The 18,609-nt window shown below is 44.6% G+C and overlaps 1 protein-coding gene across 1 annotated transcript in view; it reads left to right on the forward strand.

Annotated features, from left to right (window-relative positions):
* The window catches only part of AFF3 (ALF transcription elongation factor 3), a gene marked incomplete at both ends in the record, with an annotated part of 329,270 nt that overhangs the window by 250,016 nt on the left and 60,645 nt on the right, over positions 1-18,609 (forward strand). Inside the window, one exon of the mRNA XM_082337877.1 lies at positions 330-370. Within this exon, the coding sequence (XP_082194003.1) occupies positions 330-370 (41 nt within the window). The remainder of the gene's footprint in view (positions 1-329; positions 371-18,609) is intronic.

Genomic DNA, 18,609 nt, shown 5'->3' on the forward strand with positions numbered 1-18,609 from the left:
TGCGGAAGCGGGGAGAGGGGAAGGCAGAGAACCGAGCCCTGCCGAGTTTTCAGGGACCTGCAGAAAAAAATCATCTAAATAGAGTAGTTCAGACCTCAAATACCGTGTGGTGCTTTGACAATCTTCTGGTTTATGGCATATTTAACAAAGTGTTCTTACATTTACTAGGCTGGAATGTCCATTTGACTATAGACTCTCTGCTACTTTGCTCGTACTTTAACATTTTGGACACGTGACAAAAATGTGTGTAACGCATTTTTTAAAGTGTTGATTGTGCTCGTAATTTTCAAGTCAGAATATAAAATAAACATCTCTGCCCTTTCTTCCAGCAGGCAGCACAGAGATCTGCTCTCCGCGTTCTATCTGACAGGTACATTTTGTCATTTTTATGAACTATAAATTGCTTTATGAAACGTTGAGCCCTATTTATTGTGGCATATAACTCATAATCGGATTTTGTCCCCAAAGTATCTGTGAACTGGGATGTTAAACATTTTGCATGCTTGGATTTGTCATGCATGTGTAGAGTTTATTACTGCAAAAATCACAGTCGTCTTGTATTTCATACAGAGTATGCAGAATCCCTTGTTGTGATACCAAACGAGAGATAAGAAACTTACTGGAGAAGGCATGAATGATGCAGTAAATTCAGAGCTTTAGAGTTTGCTGAGATATATCTGAGCTCATTTTTCAGCAATAAGTACTTCATTTATTCCGAGATGTTCTCTTTTGACTTTTTCCAAATCCTTTCCTTGGGAATTACTCTTCTTTTGATGAGATTCTCTGTACGTTTTATGCACAAAAACAATGCCCTTTTTTACCCCTGAAGTTTTGCGGGATTGGTATTTTGGAGGAATTTAATTCATTTTTTCTCACTTCTGGAACTGCAGCAATGCTCCAGGCAGATAAGCAGGGGACCAAATCCTTAGACAGTGTTCAGGTTTTACTCAGCTCTTTTTCAAGCAAAAATCCATTAACTTCAACGGGAAACTTGCCCGAGTGAGGAATTCAGGATTTGGGCCATAGTAAATGTTATAGTTGGGCCACAGGTCTGCACAGGTATTTACCTTAAATGACTTTTATGAAAGAGGATTGATTGAAATATAAGGTAGCTTTCTAAGATGGTCCTGATTTCTTTTCCAGTTTTGGGAAGGGGGGGAGGGAAGGGGGAGGAGAGACTGTACATTTTAGTGCCTGTGAAAAAGAACTAGCAGATTTACATTTATCCACAAATGAGGTACTGTGTCATGCAGGCTGACACAGAGTAAATTTCCCCATGCCTTGTTGGCAGCCCCCTCTGCTCCGTCTGGCCCCCCGCCCCCCGCCTCCCTGGGAATACGCGGTAATTGACTCTGGAAGCCAGCTCAGGCCAGGATTTCTCCAGAGCAGAGCCTGTCACTTAGGCTGAATTATATGTTGTGCATGGATGAATAACATTTCTCTCTGCTTGGAGGCTAAGACCGCCAAAATTATCGACCTTCCCCCCCAAGTTTACAAACACCATTTTGTTTAGAATTTCCCCCCCTACCTTAAGGAAAAAAAAATTCCAAGTGAAATATATGGGATGCGGGTGAAATTGCTGGCGTGGTTGTAGGGCACACAAGTATTTGCTGTAACTGGGACGAATGCAAAAAGAAAGAGGAGTCAGAGTCAGCATTATGCCTCTCTCCCTGGAGGTGTGCAGGCTCGCCCCTGAGGCAAAGCAGCTTTTGCACTTGGTGGGGGCAATACTGTGACCAGAGAAAACATGGGGTTTTTTCTCAGCACCCTTCCCCTGGGCTGAACAAGGAACATCCCCACAGAAGTGCCCCTGGAGGTAGTTACCAAGCCCCAAACCCCTCACTGCGCTTTCTGTCTCCCCTAGAAAGAAAAGTGGCGGTGATGGATAGATGGTCCCTACCTCATCAGGGGTCGTGAGGGAGCTGGGTGCAGGCTGCCCTCATCCTCAGGGCAAAAGGATTGAAATGTTGCCCGTCGCACCTCAGATTTAGTATTTATGATCAGATATTCCCCTCTCTGCCCCTGAAAGCATGCCCAGAGACTACAGCTTTCCCACCTGCTCTGCAAACATTGGGCCATCGGGGCACCCTCCTCCCCTCCCTCTGGAGGGGGTGCTGGGCAGGCTGCAGGTGCACCCTGTGGGGGTGCCTCCCTGCCGCCTGCAGCCTCACTGCAGCCAGCGAACGGGAGGGCAGGGGGCCAAAAACCCACACTGCGACAGCAGTTTCTGTCTGGTCCTGCCTAAAGTGAGGATGCCTATGATATTGCTGCTCATTACTCGTGTCCCAGTAGCGACTAAGAGCTCCCAGTCACACACCAGCACTTCCCAGCACCAAGGGAGATGGCAGCTTAAATAAAGCTCTCGGTAATTTCGCTCATTATTTTTCTGGAAAAATACTCTCCAGCAGTTCCTGTTTCAGTTTTTGCTTTCGAGTGCCATTAAAAAGGTACCAGTTAGCTAAGCTGAAACAGGGAAAAAAAAAAAGAGAGAGAGTTTTTAAACCTGTAGCCATTGATTTCTTTAGTGTATTGCACTCAGTCTTGTTTTCAGAATGACACAGTAACCCCCAGCAGATTTATGTGCAAACACAAAGATTAGTGACCCAGAAGCTTGACTGAAACAGCTTTTCTGCTTCCAGAAGACAGGTTGCTCTGCACATGCACCGACTATTTTGTCAGGAAAGATGCGCTGGCCTCTTTAGCTTTTCATTCTCTCATGAAAAACCCTCGGTGTTTATACAGCACAGCTTGGTTTTAATTTTATTGCGCTCTTCAGTAAAGTGGTCTAACTATACAGATTGCTCAGTTTCTGGGACAGGAAGAGCAAGAACTCATATACCTTAATGGTATACTGCTAGCATATCTTCAATTGTCTGACTCTCATATCCACTGCCTGAATAGCTTTCAAATGAAGAAAAATGTCTGTAACTAAAATATTCAGTGTGTTCTGTTGTTATTTAACAGTAAGCAGTGTGGTTAAGCCAGGTCTTAAACCTGCTTAATCCCACTGAGCTAAATAGATTTTATTATTGACTCCCATGGTCCCGGAACTCTGACCTTAAGGCTGAAGTTAAAAGCTAATTTTTTGCAGTCTGTTCCACCAACCTAGAAGCACTTGCTTGCTGGATACATTTGCAATGGAGAATGTCCAGCTGTAAATTACAGCTGTTTGTAATCATACCCAAACACAACACTCATTATTATTCTTTTGTTCTTTTTAGGCTGAAAAGCCCACCACCATGAGGGAGACCGCACAGTACTTAATCCACACATTAAATTTACTCGCAGCTCATATTCATGTGCAAGATAAGATTTTCCATGAAGTAAAGATTTACGGTGGTCCTAGGGCACTTTTATTCCCCTAGCTGCTTTTATTTCTCTGTGCTGTAGTGTAGGCCAAGTGGGTCTGCCTAAGAGTTTTGAATGCTTACAGGAAAGTGTTGTACCACCACTGAATTTCCTCTCTCGTTGTAATAGGGGAAAGATAGCTCATTCGCTGCGGTGCTTGGGTGGTACCTAGGAGACAAGTTTAATTCACAGCTGTGGTCTGTTACACTTTCTGTGTACTTACACTGGAGGACGCAGGCAGACCCTGCTAGCCGTGCCTGCACGACCCTCAGCGCAGGCGTGTAGGGCAGAGGGAGAGCTGAGCCCGCTCAGCCCAGCAGTGCTGGCAAGCACTTATCATCCCAGCTGATAAGTCCTGTAAAGAGTCCAACTCACTAGCTTACGCTCAGCACCTGGTTAATATATACGTGTCATCCAGACCTGAACTGCTAAGTACAGGCTATGATAAACCTTTTTGATTTATCACCTTGGGCTGTTGATAGACAAGGCGTCTCAACACTGACATCCATTTGGCAGTGTAGACAAGCCCCGTTCATGATGGTTGGTGAGTTACACAGCCTGTCTGAGCTTCGATCCGCCTTCCTGTCAGGTGGAAGGGATAGTACTTTGCATTTCCATGTAACCATGCCTTGTCTGTCCGTGTTTGATCACGGTTAGGACATTGAAATGCAGGCTGTGCCAGGCATGACCTGGTTTACCCTAATGGGTCTGGCCAGTTGCACTTAAGATCCTGAAAGGCAAATAAATACTCCCTGTTGTCCTCTGGAACAGCGAAGGGTTTGGGGAACTGAGCAGCAGGTTGTGTGAAGCAGCAGAGCCCCGCATCTGTGGGGAGACAGACATTTGCAAGCAGAGGTGCTATTGCACTGCCTCTTGTGGCTGCGTGAACACATTTAGCCCTCAGCTACAAGGAAAATCGAACAGAAAAAGGTTGACCTGGGACAATCCAGTCCATTCCCCTGATATTGTAAGCAGCCACAGGATTGAGGATTAGTCCAGTGGGATCTGTAGCATGGCTCTTCTCCTTCAGACAAAGCCACGTTGAGATACACGATTCGGGTTAGGAGGCCTGGGGAGGGACTGCCTGTAAAGTATTAAGGCAACAATAAGAGGCAATTTAGACTTTTAATAGATCACTTAAAGCAGGGAAGGCAGCTGTCCAAGCAGCCTTAAAATTTTCAGAGGACGGAGCCAAAGATTTCTTGTTCTCAAGTATCTGCTTGAGCTGCGATTAAGCGAAGCAGTTAAACTTGTGATACCCTGAAGTAAGTAAATAATCCAGTGGCAGCTAGCAAAAATACTCATGTGCTTCGTGTCACTCACATACTTATGTTTATGTTGGACTGAGTTTTTTGATAACATCGCCTTTCACACCGTGAGACCTTCTCCACATGAGAAGCTACATGGTCAGCTTATCAGCGGAGTGACTCAGCGAGCTGGCTGGCCAGAAAGGCTTCATGTCTGGGTAATCAGTGACAGCTGAGGGGAAGCCTTGGCTTGAGACAGCTGATCTGGGTCCCAGCAGAGAATGACGGAACTGAGATCATGGGCTCTGCAGGAGGCGAAGGTTGGCCAGAGAAAAGTGTACGCGCACGGTGTTCACTGCCACAGAAACCAACAGACGGGTCTCACGGTGTTAGCACATTGCTTAAACTTTCTGGACTGTCTTTGTGAGAAAAAAGAGAATACCTCCGACAGGGGATATGGATTTATCATTTATGCCTGACATGAAAGCTTGGCTGTTTGGAAATGCTGGTGTCCCACAGCTGCAGCCCTCCCACACGGTACAGGGTAGCAAAGGGCGACTGCTGCTATGTTTTGTGGCAGAAATGGTCTAGAGTTTCTCAGCCCTCCTAGCTAGAGAACTTGAAGGACAAAGAGTGCTGATATGTATTGTATATAGGATGCTATTTCCAGTATTGGAGACTGTTATGAATCAGTGAAAAGGAGCTTTAAAAGAAGAGAAAACTGGGACTCCATTTCCCTTTATTTAACTTGTGAGCAAGATCTGTAGCACTCATCTGTTCACTATTGGATATATACCTGAGGGGAGACGATCTGTTCTAGGTCTGACTAGTAATTTCTCATGTATTTTCTTTGGCTTGCTAGGTTTTTTAAGAATCAGTGTGTGGATAATTACAGAATTAACGTGGGGGGCAAAAGAGACAAGGTGCAGGTCTGGGGTCTTTCACACATTAGTAAGGAAAAAGCAGGTCCCATTGCTGGCTGGCAGCATGAAGAATATGCAAAGTGCTATTGGGAAGAAGAGTGTATATGTGTGCAGCATATGAAGTGCCTCAGCATATGATTAACCTCACTGGGTATGTAGTAAATAGTAGATAACTGTGATCAAAAAAGTATTCATGTGATTTATCAAACTGAGCAACTGTGCATTTTGCAGCGAAGCAGGAGGTCAATCCTGAAATCTAGGGCAAGTAGAGCAATAGGAAATTGCAGGGACTAAGAAGTTAATCATACCGTTGGACTGCTTCCATCTGGTTTTGAAAGACAGAGTCAGTACAGTGCTAGCGAGGACGCTTCACGGCAACAGATCAGGAATTAATTTTTTCAGCAAATCTTCAGCTATCATTTGCGGTAACACAGGCTTATAAAAATGTAATTTAATTTCTTGGGAATAAATCACATAGGACAAGAAGTGTGAGAGTGTTTTTTTAATGTGTGTATCTGAGGGAAAAAAAAAAAAAAAGAGTGAGAGTAGGAGAAACAGCAAAAATCCAAGGGGGAACAAACATTAACGATATGAAACCTGGAAGGCATAAATGGTTGTCCGGTTAAATTGTGCAGGTAATTGTCTTTGAAAAATCAGTTTGCAGTTGGGAAACTTCTACATTTTTATGACCCTTGGAGGCATAATCTTGTCTAACCTGTCTGTCCATCTTCATCAGCGTGGGTCAAAGGAGCACTGACTTAAAGTGTTGTTGAATTGATGCTCTGAACACCACTCCCATATATCATGAGTACATAGCTATGGGCAGTGAATTTGTTAATGAATCCTGTTTTCCTTATTATTGATATTACTTACGATATTTCAATGAGACTTGAACATTATGCTCCCTTTGGGCAATGACAGTCCCCCCAGGCAATGAACATGTTGTAAAACAAAGGGGATTTTAACCTTGATAGTAACTCCAGTAGCTGAAACTTGCTTTATTGGAAGAGGGAGGAGGACAGTCAGTTGATAATATTATGCCTTCCTTTCTTCAGCAGTGGGATAAGAGAATAGAAAGACTGGTACTATGAATGATGTATTGTGCTATTTTTAGTGCTATGCTGCAAAAGTGAAATCTTATAAATACATTTGTATCTGTTTCCTGGCAGTCTGAAGAAAGAGAGCTCAGGTTTACACAGCACCAATAGTAGGAAAAAGGGGACCACACTGTTCCCACAAATCACCACACTTGCATTACCACCTTATTTTAAGAAAAGCTGAAAATTTGTAGCAAGCAGTGGCACCTCAGCCTGCTCCAGTTACAGGACGTTAGCTTCGGACTTTTGACCCCTGTGTGTTTGTGAATCATGTCCTAGCTGTAGCTCAGGGAGTCTCCAGAGTGGGTGCAGCAATGCAAAGGAGAAATTTCAGTTCCCTTTCAGTGAGGCACCAGTCCATGCAGCAGATGGAAGGAGATTCCCCCCTTCAAGCTTTAATCGCTCAGTAATCAGCCAAGCACAACAGGGTGTCCTGGCATCAGCTCCGTGGATGACATGCTCGCTCCAGTCATTTTTCCTGCCTTTTGCAGAGGTGGTTTTGAAAACCCAGCTGAATGTCTGGGTTTGCCTTTGTCACTGGTAGGGCTATCTGCCTACTGCCCTCTGTATTTTTAAATTTTAGTTTCAAGAGCATTTTCTCCTTGTTCTCGGTTTTGTTCTCACCCTGGCAACAATGGAGGCAAAAAGGAAGTCGGCGAGGCGAGCAGCTGGGTGCCGGCAGGTTCCGCAGTGGAGCGCTCCAGTGCAGTGCACGGGGGGGTTTCCCAAACCAGGGAAACCTCAGGGGGAGCCGAGGGAGCCGCCAGGAGCCCGCAGCTCACGCGACAGCAGCTGACCAGGCCTGGCCAGAGCCAGGAGCAACGGCGGACAAGGCCCCGCGCGTACAAAAGAAGGCCTTAGGGAGCACAGACAACCAGGAGCGCCGCCAACAGGGCGGGCGGCCAGGGCGTGGGGCATGGCGCGGCAGTTTGCCTGGAAGGGCGTGCAGGAAGGGCGCTGAAGCTCGACCAGGGAGCAATGGTATCCGCCCGGCAGCAAGCCACGGCCTCTCTAAGCTCTGCACCCACCACGACTGACACAGCTTCCCGGACAGAGGAACGCGCTGCCACCCAGGTGCCGGGCTGCAGGGTGGGCCCGGCTCTTACGGCAGTACCGGCTGGCAGCCGTGAGCACACCTGTGGGAGGGACTCCTCCGCTCCGTGACAGAGCTCCGGGAGGAGGTGAGTAGGCTGAGGAGAATCAGGGAGCACGAGAGAGAGAGACACTGCTGGAATGGCACCCTACCTTCCCTGGGACAGGCCCAACAGGCAGACAGGACATGATACAGAGTATTCCCTATCCTCCCTCTGCCTGGCTTAGGAGCCTGGTTGACAGAGTCCCTTGGGAGGCAGTCCTGAAGGGCAAAGGAGTCCAGGAAGGCTGGACGTTCTTCGAGAAGGAAATCTTACAGGCGCAGGAGCAGGCCGTCCCCATGTGCCGAAAGACAAGGCGGCAGGGGACAAGTCCGACCGGGCTGAACAGAGAGATTTGGCTGGAACTCAGGAAAAAAGGGGATCTTATGACCTTTGGAAGAAGGGGCAGGCCACTCAGGAGGACTACAAGGATGTGAGGTTATGCAGGGAGAAAATCAGAAGGGCCAAAGCCTAACTGGAACTTAATCTGGCTACTGCCATAAAAGACACTAAAAAAATGTTTCTATAAATACATTAGCAACAAAAGGAGGGCTAAGGAGAATCTCCACCCTTTATTGGATGCGAAGGGAAATCTAGTGACAAAGAATGAGGAAAAAGCTGAGGTAATTAATGCCTTCTTGGCCTCAGTCTTTAACAGTCAGCCCAGTTGTTCTCTGGGTACCCAGCCCCCTGAGCTGGAAGACAGCACTGGTGAGGCCGCACCTCAAGTCCTGTGTTCAGTGTTGGGCCCCTCACTACAAGAAGGACATGGAGGTGCTGGAGCGTGTCCAGAGAAGGGCAGTGAAGCTGGTGAAGGGTCTGGAGCACAAGTCTTATGAGGAGCGGCTGAGGGAACTGGGGTTGTTTAGTCTGGAGAAGAGGAGGCTGAGGGGAGACCTTATTGCTCCCTACAACTGCCTGAAAGGAGGTTGTAGCGAGGTGGGGGTCAGTCTCTTCTCCCTAGTAACGAGTGATAGGACGAGAGGAAATGGCCTCAAGCTGCACCAGGGGAGGTTTAGGTTGGATATTAGGAAAACTTTCTTCACCAAAAGGGTAGTCAGGCATTGGAACAGGCTGCCCAGGAAAGTGGTTGAGTCTCCATCCCTGGAGGTGTTTAAAAGACGGGTCGATGTGGTGCTTAGGGACATGGTTTAGTGGTGGACTTGGCAGTGATAGGTTAACGGTTGGACTTGATGACCTTAAAGGTCTTTTCCAACCTAAATGATTCTATGATTCTATGAAAGGGAAGCTCTGGTTTGCTCAGGGGAGAACACGCATGTCCTGCAGGAGGCCAGTCCCATGACAGAGCTGTGCTTGTGCCCAGGGTGGGCAAGGGACTCCTCAGTACAGCATCTTCATGTGGCCCCAGTGGGGACAACGCACAGTCTGTACCTCAGCTGGCCCTTTGCTCTTTGAGGGGTCAAGAGGACACTATGCAGAAGCAGAACTGTGGCCAGTTTCTTTGTAGGAAAAAAAAAAATGGTGAGTATGTACAAAGAAAGAGGTGCCCTGTGATTTCCCCATGGGGATTAGTGTGTGGATGAACCAGACCTGAGATGTTCCTGCAACATGATCACATTGTCATGGGCTGAGATACTTTGCTCCCCCGTGCAGGTGTCCCCTCCTTTTTTTTCCTTGACTGCCTCAGTTTTTATGTAGGTTGCAGGAAAACTTTTATCCTTTCCTCTCTCCTTGCCTTGAAGAGTTGGACTTACTCTGCCATTGAGGAAGGGTTCACACTGTTCTAGGTTTCTTGCATTTCAGTGAAAGAAAATGTAAGTGCGATCTTTGAACAGCCTGGGTTTCCTCCCAGAGAAAAACTGGAACATTTGTGAAATCTGACAGAGCTCTTAGGATGGATGAGCAATTTCCCACTGAACTATTTCACGTATGCTGGTGTGAAGGTACAGCAGCAGTCCAGTAGCGTCCTATAGCTCAGTGTGATCCACCAAATCTCATACAAATGCTTTACATTGAAAAATATTGCAGCTGAAAGGTTTCAGGCATGTTTGGTAGTACCTCTAGAGAAGTCCTTGGCTAAGAAAGCCTTAGGAAAGACTCACATTCAGAACTTTCTGAGAAAAGGATCAGATTCACAAAACTATTTTTGTCTCCTCCCAGATTCCTATTCCTTTGGCAATGCTTTCATCTTCCTCCCTCATCAGAAAGAATCAATGCATGCTGGGTGAGATATGCAGGCCATCTCATGGCTACCCATGATTTTGGGCCAAAAAAGTGCCATCTAAGTCTCCTGAGGACCACCATCTGTATTTGTAACCAAATTCCTATTGAGAAGTCTGTGAAGGGGATACTCTTCCACAGCCCTGTTACAGACTCCCATCGGTCTTACTCCCAGAATCCTAGTGGTTGCAAAAGTCTCTTCCCATCCAAGGAATTGTTTCTTTTCTTCCTCCTAAAAAAAAAAAAAAAAAAAACCAAGCCCAAAACCAACCAACCAAACAAAAAACCCAACTCCTTTCTTTCTGTGCAGTGCATTGAAATCTGAAGCAAGGCCATATTCAGAGTACTTCTATGCCCTGCAGAGCTTCCAAAGTAGGGACTTGACCCCACATTACTGATATACCCAGAAGCCAAATTAAAATTGTTGGGAGTTTTTGGCAAGCAAGGGATGTTATGCCTAGCTGTAGGGCTTGAGCTGGTTAAAGAGGAATACTTTTTCCATGCATGTGAAAAGTCTTTCATGCAGACATCAGGAGAAGGAGGTATGTTTATATACTTTTCAGCCAATGCTGACAAATTGGCTTTACATGCAAACCTTTTGGTTTACCCAAGTAGTTTGTGGCAGCAGGGAACATTTTTTCACGGTAAATGTGAAAAGTAAATAGAAAAATGACAAGTTTATGGTTTAGTTTGATTGAGAGATTTTTTTCTGCATGAGATGAAAGCTTAAATCATGTAATTGTTTTTAACATTTTGAGTCCCACAGTAATTCTCTTTGTGGTTCATCGATGGCTCTGATCGGTGCACACTAGCAATGATTCTTACTTTATACTGACTCTAGACTTTGAACTCTGTTTTAAACTTTAGTGACCAGATTTTCATCAGTACAAAATGAAACAGCTTCACTGATTTCAGTAGCATTATCCCAGTTTTCACCTGCCAAGGATTTGACCTTAGCACTTCAGAAATATTTCCAGCTTTTAAAAATCACAACCCTGCCTATTTGTGCTTCCAAAGGTTGCACAAGTGAATTATTTTAAAGGAAGGCACACGACGTGTGGTTCAGACATCAGGATGTGGTTACGGTTCCACTTCAACTCAGCCTGACTATCTACCAGCTCCCCCGACACCCTTGCTGGCAACCTGATAAGTAGGGATGAAGGGAAGGTATTTGGGCTGCTGAACCATTTGAGCTTTTTTGATGCAAACCAAGACCCTGAAATCTCAAATGTCTCCGTTTCCAAAGTTGCAAGTTTTTTTGCTCAGTCAACATTTCCAGGAGGTCTATCTGGTGACAGTTTCTTTACAAATTATCAGAACAAACACTTTCTGCTTTATTTTTCATTATTATTGCTTTCTTTTGGGGTTCTGTTTCATGGGAAAATTCAGAATTGGAGAGCTTTGTTCCAAACTGGAATGGCATGAGATTTCAAAATCCTCCTCAAAATGGAAGACCTTCCTTCTCTCTAGGAGTCTATTTATAGTAGGCTGCCCTTTTTGCAGTCAGAGAGGGGCCAGATCATATTATGACTGTGTGCTCTCATGTGTTTTTAACTTAGATGTAAAATTAGGTCTGGCTTGAAACTAAGTGTAAAGAGTCTAAGTTCAGACATTACATTTTTATAACCTGAAAATGATATCATTTTGAAAGGCAGAAATAAATAGAAATTACTTAAATTAAATTAGGTATTTTTCCATTGGGTATGATTTCAATGAGACACATGCTACATTTAATGTAGTCTGCAATCTTCTGGCATTTTAGCAAAAAAGAAAATTATTTATTTTAAAGGTAGATATTTTATACCTAATGAAATTTACTTTGCATACCAGTGTATCTTCTGTATTAGATTGCTATAAAGATTTTAAAAGTCTTTTTCATTCTTGACTCAGGCGCATAACTTTTCTTCATGCTGAGGAACTGCCTCTCACACACATATTCACACAGAAGAGAATAGGCCCTTCTCTGTGGAAATCTAGCAGCCAAATAATTCACAAATAGCTCTCACTTATTATTTACTGGCACAATCAAGCATAACGGCTCTAAACGAACAGTTTGTCAAATAAAAAAATGGGGGAGCAGGGTTAAAGAATCCCATGATTCTGATTTACACAACAGATAAAAATCACCCCAGAAAAGTCATAGAGACCTGCCAAGTAAATTTCTTGCTTCGCAATGATCCTTTAAGACACTTAATATGCTTTTGTGAGGATCTGCCTTGGCCCTGGCGTCGTGCATACCCGAGGACGTCTGTGTTGTTTCATACCCGGGCAGGTGATGGCTGCTGGCGGTGCAGGCGCTGGCGAGGGGGCAGCTACAGCCTGGCTCCCAGCAGCCCTGTGGGACTTTGCTTGCCATTCGCATCTTCCTTTTTCTTCCTTCCTACAGCCTCTTTAGAGAGAAAAGAGGAAAACCAGACACAGAGCCTCTATCACAGGCATATTCCCCCACCTGGCCCCAGATATCCATGATTTTGGCTCTCCGTGTTTCCTAGGGGACCTTGTCCCAGAGCCTCTGTTGCCACTTGCCGTCTTGCTTGCTCAATCTGCCCTTTCCCTGCTCTTCAAAACCACTCTGGCCCCACCGGGGTGCCTGGAGCCCTCCCCAGGACCCCCATCTCCCACCAGTGTCCTCCAGCTGCCCCCAGTCTCAGGGCCACACAGCAGGAGACAAGTCCCACTGGCTTGCAGTGTCATGAGTGAAGCCTGGCAGAGGCTACCCAAGCACCACCCACTGCCGAAAGGTTGACATGGCCCCCATCGTTGGAAGGGGACAAGCTCTCTTCCTGCTGTGCAGGAGAAGCAGCCATGGTGGGGGGGCAGCCCGTTGTCTTGTTTTGAAGCCCCACGGACACCAGCGTAGGCCTTTTGCTGGCACATGGAGGCACATAACCCAGCTGGGCAGCGGTGGGGGGCCGGCACTGGCACCCACCCAGCCAGGGCTGCCCCTCAGCTGCTGGCCCTGGAGTGGGGCAGCCACGTCATCCACCGGACACAGGGGATTTCTGCCTGCGCCTTGAGTCTTCTCCATTCAGTTCCCCGCAATAACCATCACTCTTCCCTGCTAATAATGCCCTCAAATACTGATTTCCTGAAGCCAGTTCTTTTAAGGTCATGATGTCCCTTTTCCTAAAACTTAATAAGCTTGAAACTGACCATGTGGAGTTAGAGTAGGTTTGTAAATATTTGTATCTTCAGTATTATTCCTTTGATAGCAGACACTAGGACCATACTTCCCACATTAAAAGGGCTCTTGGGGAGGGTTTAGGAACTCTGGCCAGGCAAAAATAGTTGCCTGAAGGAAGAGGAAAAACCTTGGAGAATTACCAGACTCTTTTTTTAAATTTTGAGACAAATGGACTTTTCAAACTTTGCCCTGAAAAGAGATCTGGTCATGACCTACTATAAATCTCATACGGCCATTTAAAACCTCACAGTGCTCTGGTTAAACAGCATTGCACCAGACAAAACCTCCAGGGCATGGGGACATTGCTGCGGTTTTTCCCTTTCAAGCTTGTATATTGTCCCCATAACATATTGCCAATGTTCACAGGACCAAATGAGACTGTGGCCTTTCTTTAATGTACTCAGAGCTCTTGTGTCGAGAGCCTGTGAGGTCAACAGGAAAACATGGAATGAAATCTCGGCTGAGTGTCGGTCTTTCCCAGGCTTCCTGGCAATTTCCAACTTCTCACTCTATTGTTTTCACTTAATAAGATAGACCTTGTCCTCCACTCAATAAAAAAAAAAATAGCTAAAAGAGCTAAGACTCAGAAAATAAGCAGTTTTGTAAAAGCCTGGCAGATTCCCAGTCTGCTGAACCTAATAACAAGCACACTCATTTTTCCAGTTTGAAACTTTTTGGTGCAAACCCCTCATGCAAACACCTCCCAGGACTTGCGGGAGGAGGTACAAGGTACAAAAAAGAAGAGTGCTGGGCTTCCGACGTGAAAGCTGCAGCCTATGTTTTTGAAATAGGGATGCTGAAAGGTGGAGCTCTCAGAAGAACCTAATTCAGGGCTCCTCCAGCTGTCGGATCACCCTCAGCTTTCCTCCTCCTCCTGCTGGAGGGATTTACAGCACAGCACCTCTCTCTCTTTCAGCTGAAGAGGAAAACAACTGCAAAGTCGGTTGTGCAAACACAGAGAACAGTTTGAGAAGACAGGAAAACCTAAACACTCCTCTGAGCTTATCACTCTCTAATTGATACAGAGATGTACTGTGACCTCTGGTTCAACTTCTCTTTCTATACCATTTTCTGTATTAGCATGTTATCTGCCTGTCAGCTGCCGCCAAATTTTAACCTCAGACTGCTGATATTTTCTGAGTATTGTGTAAAAATGTATGTATTTTCCTAAATAATTATAAGGGATTTAATGCTGGTGAAAAGCACCAGGTTGACACCTGATTATCCAGGAATTTCTCCCTTGTGTTGCAAGGATATCTGCCCCCCTTCTGGAGCCATACATTATCCCCATGCATATTCTTTATCCTGCAGACAAAGGGCACTGTTAAAGCAGACAAATGCCCTAGCATTTGATGTAGTTAGCTAATCTGAGCCAACACCACATTCTTTTCTAAGAAATGTGCTTTATTCTTTTCTTCCATTTGGTCAAAACGTAGCATTAACCACTTAGTAGTATTACAAGAGCCATGGCAAATTTCTGTCATTGGCCACTGTACATTGCTGCCCTCCTCTGCCTGTGTAATGTCTCCCAGGTTGATTAGACCAGGCAATTACTACAGAGTTGCCCTACCCAAATTATTAGGGTTGGTTTTATGGCCAAAAGTCTGGTATCACTATGGAGCAGCAGTAAATTGGGGATCCGGTTTGAATTGTTCACATGTCAGTAATTTACTGCATCAGCCTTTTAAAAACATTATAGCAAACTCTATGAATAAACTCTCTGGTTAAATGAGGGAACGTATGGCAAACAAATTCCCACTGCCCCACATGGAGAAGACATACTACAGTGTCACAACGCACTCCTTGGCTGCTTTGGAGTTGGGCTCCACAGGGATATCATGCACCAGTGTTCAGCTGTTGAATTGGGAGGTTGAAAGGACTGGTAGATGCAAACTCCATAACTGCATGGACCTGCCAGTCACTTCCAGTTAATCCAAGAGCTGTAAGGATGAAGAAGTGGTGAAACATGTGGGTAGTCTGGCCAATGTAAAAAGGGAGATCATGGAGGGAAGGTAAGATCTGGAAAGAGAAAAGATGAGCCTCTGTTAAGTTAAGAAGTTCTGTGCTACTTTTTATTAAGGCCATACCGTGCCTGAAAGAATAGATTTTATGATACTGTTTTCAGGTTGTGATAGGCTGCAGTTTGACTGAGTCAAAGCTGAGCTTGTGTGAATGTTTAGGGCGCTCAAATGCACTTTCTGCACCTGTGCTGAAAAAATAATTATCCCCAAAAGTCGCACTTTTCTTTTCTTTCAGAAGTGACACCCAGCTCACATGGCAACTGCAATTCTAAAATGAACAACATATGTTTCCAAAGCTGAGATGTAAACAGGGTTTGTTTAGTTAAGAAGCAATTGCCTTTTAGGTTTGTCTTGCACCTGGTAAAGAGCTTGTTAAAGATAGCATCGCAATCTTGAGTTGTTTTTTTTTTTAGTTTCATTGCTAACTAAGACAGCATTTTAATAGCTTTGTTTTAATCTTGATACCATCTTGTAGGGGGTAGAGTTATTTATTCGGTTGCAGGGCCACATGGCTGAGAAGTATCTTATTTAAGTTACATACATCTTTGGTTGATGTGACTTCTTACAATTGGAATGAATAAGCCAGCCCTGTATACTAAAAATAAGCAAACAAATGTAAAACACATCACCATATTAGCAGAACCACAACAAGCTAATTAACAACGGACAACACAGTCATCAAATCAAAGTCACAATCAAGACCTGAACCAATGAATCAGAGCTTTCAGTTATCAAACAAACACATTCAATGCAGAAGGTAATCAGCTTTAAATTACAAGCTTGACATGAGATGGAACTACATCCACTTAGCTTTGCATCAGGAAAAACTGAAGAGAAGCCAGCTCATGTTTCAACCAAGCTCCTCACAAATGGTCAAGTCAACGCAAGGCATTGAGTAAGGCAATCAAAGACTATATTCTTCAGTCCTTGCCAGTGGTGCATGGAGGACTAGTGCTGTTACGGTGCAGCCCAGGGAAGCACACCCTCATTAGCGATGTGCAGTTTAGCATTTCTTCTGCTCTTATCCTCTCCTGGCCATCAAACGCGAATCAGGGGTCATTCTGAAAACCATATGCTGTTCCAGCTTTTAAATTATTGATGCAACATTTATGAAAATACTTTTTGAAGAATTACTAGGTAAGAACTATGAATAACTTTTGGAATAATCCACCAGCAGTAAATGACAGATTTAAGAATCTGGCATTTGCTGCTAGGCTTGGAAACAATTAATATAGGCCTTTTTCCCTTTTTCTTTTTTTGGCCAAACACCTATGTGTTCATGCACATGTGAAATAAAGAGGGATCCTTCCCTTAAAGGAAAATAAAGTGTCTGGACTTGTGCTTTCCTCCTAAGGATCTTTATTTCACATGGTTGCTGGCTGCCAGCACAACACAGCAGAAGCTTAGGCCAACGTAATGACAGAGCTTAAAACTGGCATCTCCTGCTTGGTGATCCAGAGACACGGCAATGCTTCTCACAGCCCCATCACAGCATCCTTTTTCCTGCTTGCTTCACTGCATAGATGGAGCCTGGTTTCCTGGATGTGGTCAATACAGCCTGGTATCGAGTTTGTTGAATATACCCCATGGCCTTGCAGGCAGGAACTACAGGCTGAGGTGTGACACACCAGTCTCCTGCACGGTCCATGTCCCAGCGACTAATGACAACCTTCCCCTGCAGGGAAAGAACTTAAAACCCACACTCAGCAGGATCCACCTCCTCGAGACTAGTTAGTAACCTCGTCAGCACGTAGTCTCTCCATGCATTTTCGAATAATAGTCACTTTTTTACCCTAAGTTAGGAAGCTAATATGAATCTGTTCACAGCTTGCCCTGACGACTTTTAATCTAAGACCACAGCTGGCCTTTGCACTGTTTATCAGATGAATTCCAATAATCATTAAACAAAGTTTTCTCAGGTCTCCTTCAAATCTGGGCCAACACATCTCACTGCCCTTATTCTTGTGCCACACACTTGCCATGGCGTTTCATCCTGTAAAATTGGTGATGGCAGCCTGAATAATTAGCTGCTGTATTTGTAGGACATAGGACCTATACTTATTTCCAGTTAGCTATACTGCTTTTCTTTGCATCTAGAGTCATGCTGTCTAACCCTGGAGAGCACAGAGCAAGTCTGCAAAGTTTTAGTCCATGAGATCATCCCAGTAATTTGTTACTGCAGGCGCTGTCTGTCTAACTTTATTTCCCCATGTTAAATAATTGCGATATTGTTTCTTTAAAACCCTTGACAACAAAAATCAAAACAACCGTAAATAATCCACAGACATATGGAATTGTTTTGAGAAAGAAAGTAAATTGCTGAGACTCCTTAAAAATGGAAATCTACCAAGGAAACCCCAGCAGTCTCTTTGACAATCTGCTCTAAAACTTTTCACTTGCTTTGATGTTGTTTGTAATTTATGCTCCTCAGAGGCTCTTAGATGAAGGAAATCATCTGTTTTAATAATGTGAAACCTTCTTCTGGCCACCCGAGATGGGAATTCCTGCTCTGTTTCCTGTGCCGCTCTGACAGGGCCAAAAGGGGAAGGAGTGCTTAAAAATCACATGGCTGTTAGTGATCAGAGTCGTGGCATCACCTACCATTCCGAAACGTCTGCCCAAACGTTACTTATCTCTCACTTATGAGGTTACGTATTTAGGAAAGCTGTCTTTTTAAGCTCACTCTCCACAGTAGTGTTATTTCACTGTATTAGTAATTCATAAGGGTAGGTTATGTGGTGACGATTATAGTACAAAAGCAATTATTGAAATAGTTCCTTTAATTCAAAATTATTTTAATTGATAGTGATACCTGTCCTTTTTTATTTTTTCTTTTCTCATTTCTGTGCTAAGTCTCTTCATGATTCAAAAATTGCCACTAGGCTATCACCTTTGGTAATTGCCATTCTCTGAGCTGAGTGAACAAAGGAAAAATTAAACTGGAGTGTGTCAGGTAGGCAGAATAGGAAATATATGTTCCTTCAGCAAAGCTACTCTCCTACTAATTACCCTGCAATTGCCAGGTTCAAAATCTAATTTATGAGCAGCATAGATAGAATGGCCACATTAGTCCATTATTTCATGATGATCTTTTCTACTCGTGATTTCAGAAAGGAAGGATTTTGCAGCTCTCGGTGCATTGGCATTGTCAGCAGCTGCTCTGGGCAGTGATGCTAGACAACCGCACTTGAGAGATACTCCCAAAAAAATGTGAAGCAGTCTCCTAACACCAAGGTTTTATAGAAGGAGGGAGGTGCTGTAAAGTACAGTTAAATAAATAAAGCATGACCTGATGGGCTGCCTCAGACACTGCTGACCACATTCAGAAACAGATCCAGAAATGTTTGAAGGAGAAGGAAGTTTTCCAGCCTGCGGCTGCTGCTGCTGCACCTTCCACGTGCTGTGAAATGCACCAAATGCAGCAAATGAACTTAACACCCTCGAGTCCATTTTACTCTGACAAGCATGGAGTAGC

Source organism: Platalea leucorodia (assembly GCF_965183815.1).
Source record: "Platalea leucorodia genome assembly, chromosome: 2".
NCBI lineage: Eukaryota > Metazoa > Chordata > Aves > Pelecaniformes > Threskiornithidae > Platalea > Platalea leucorodia.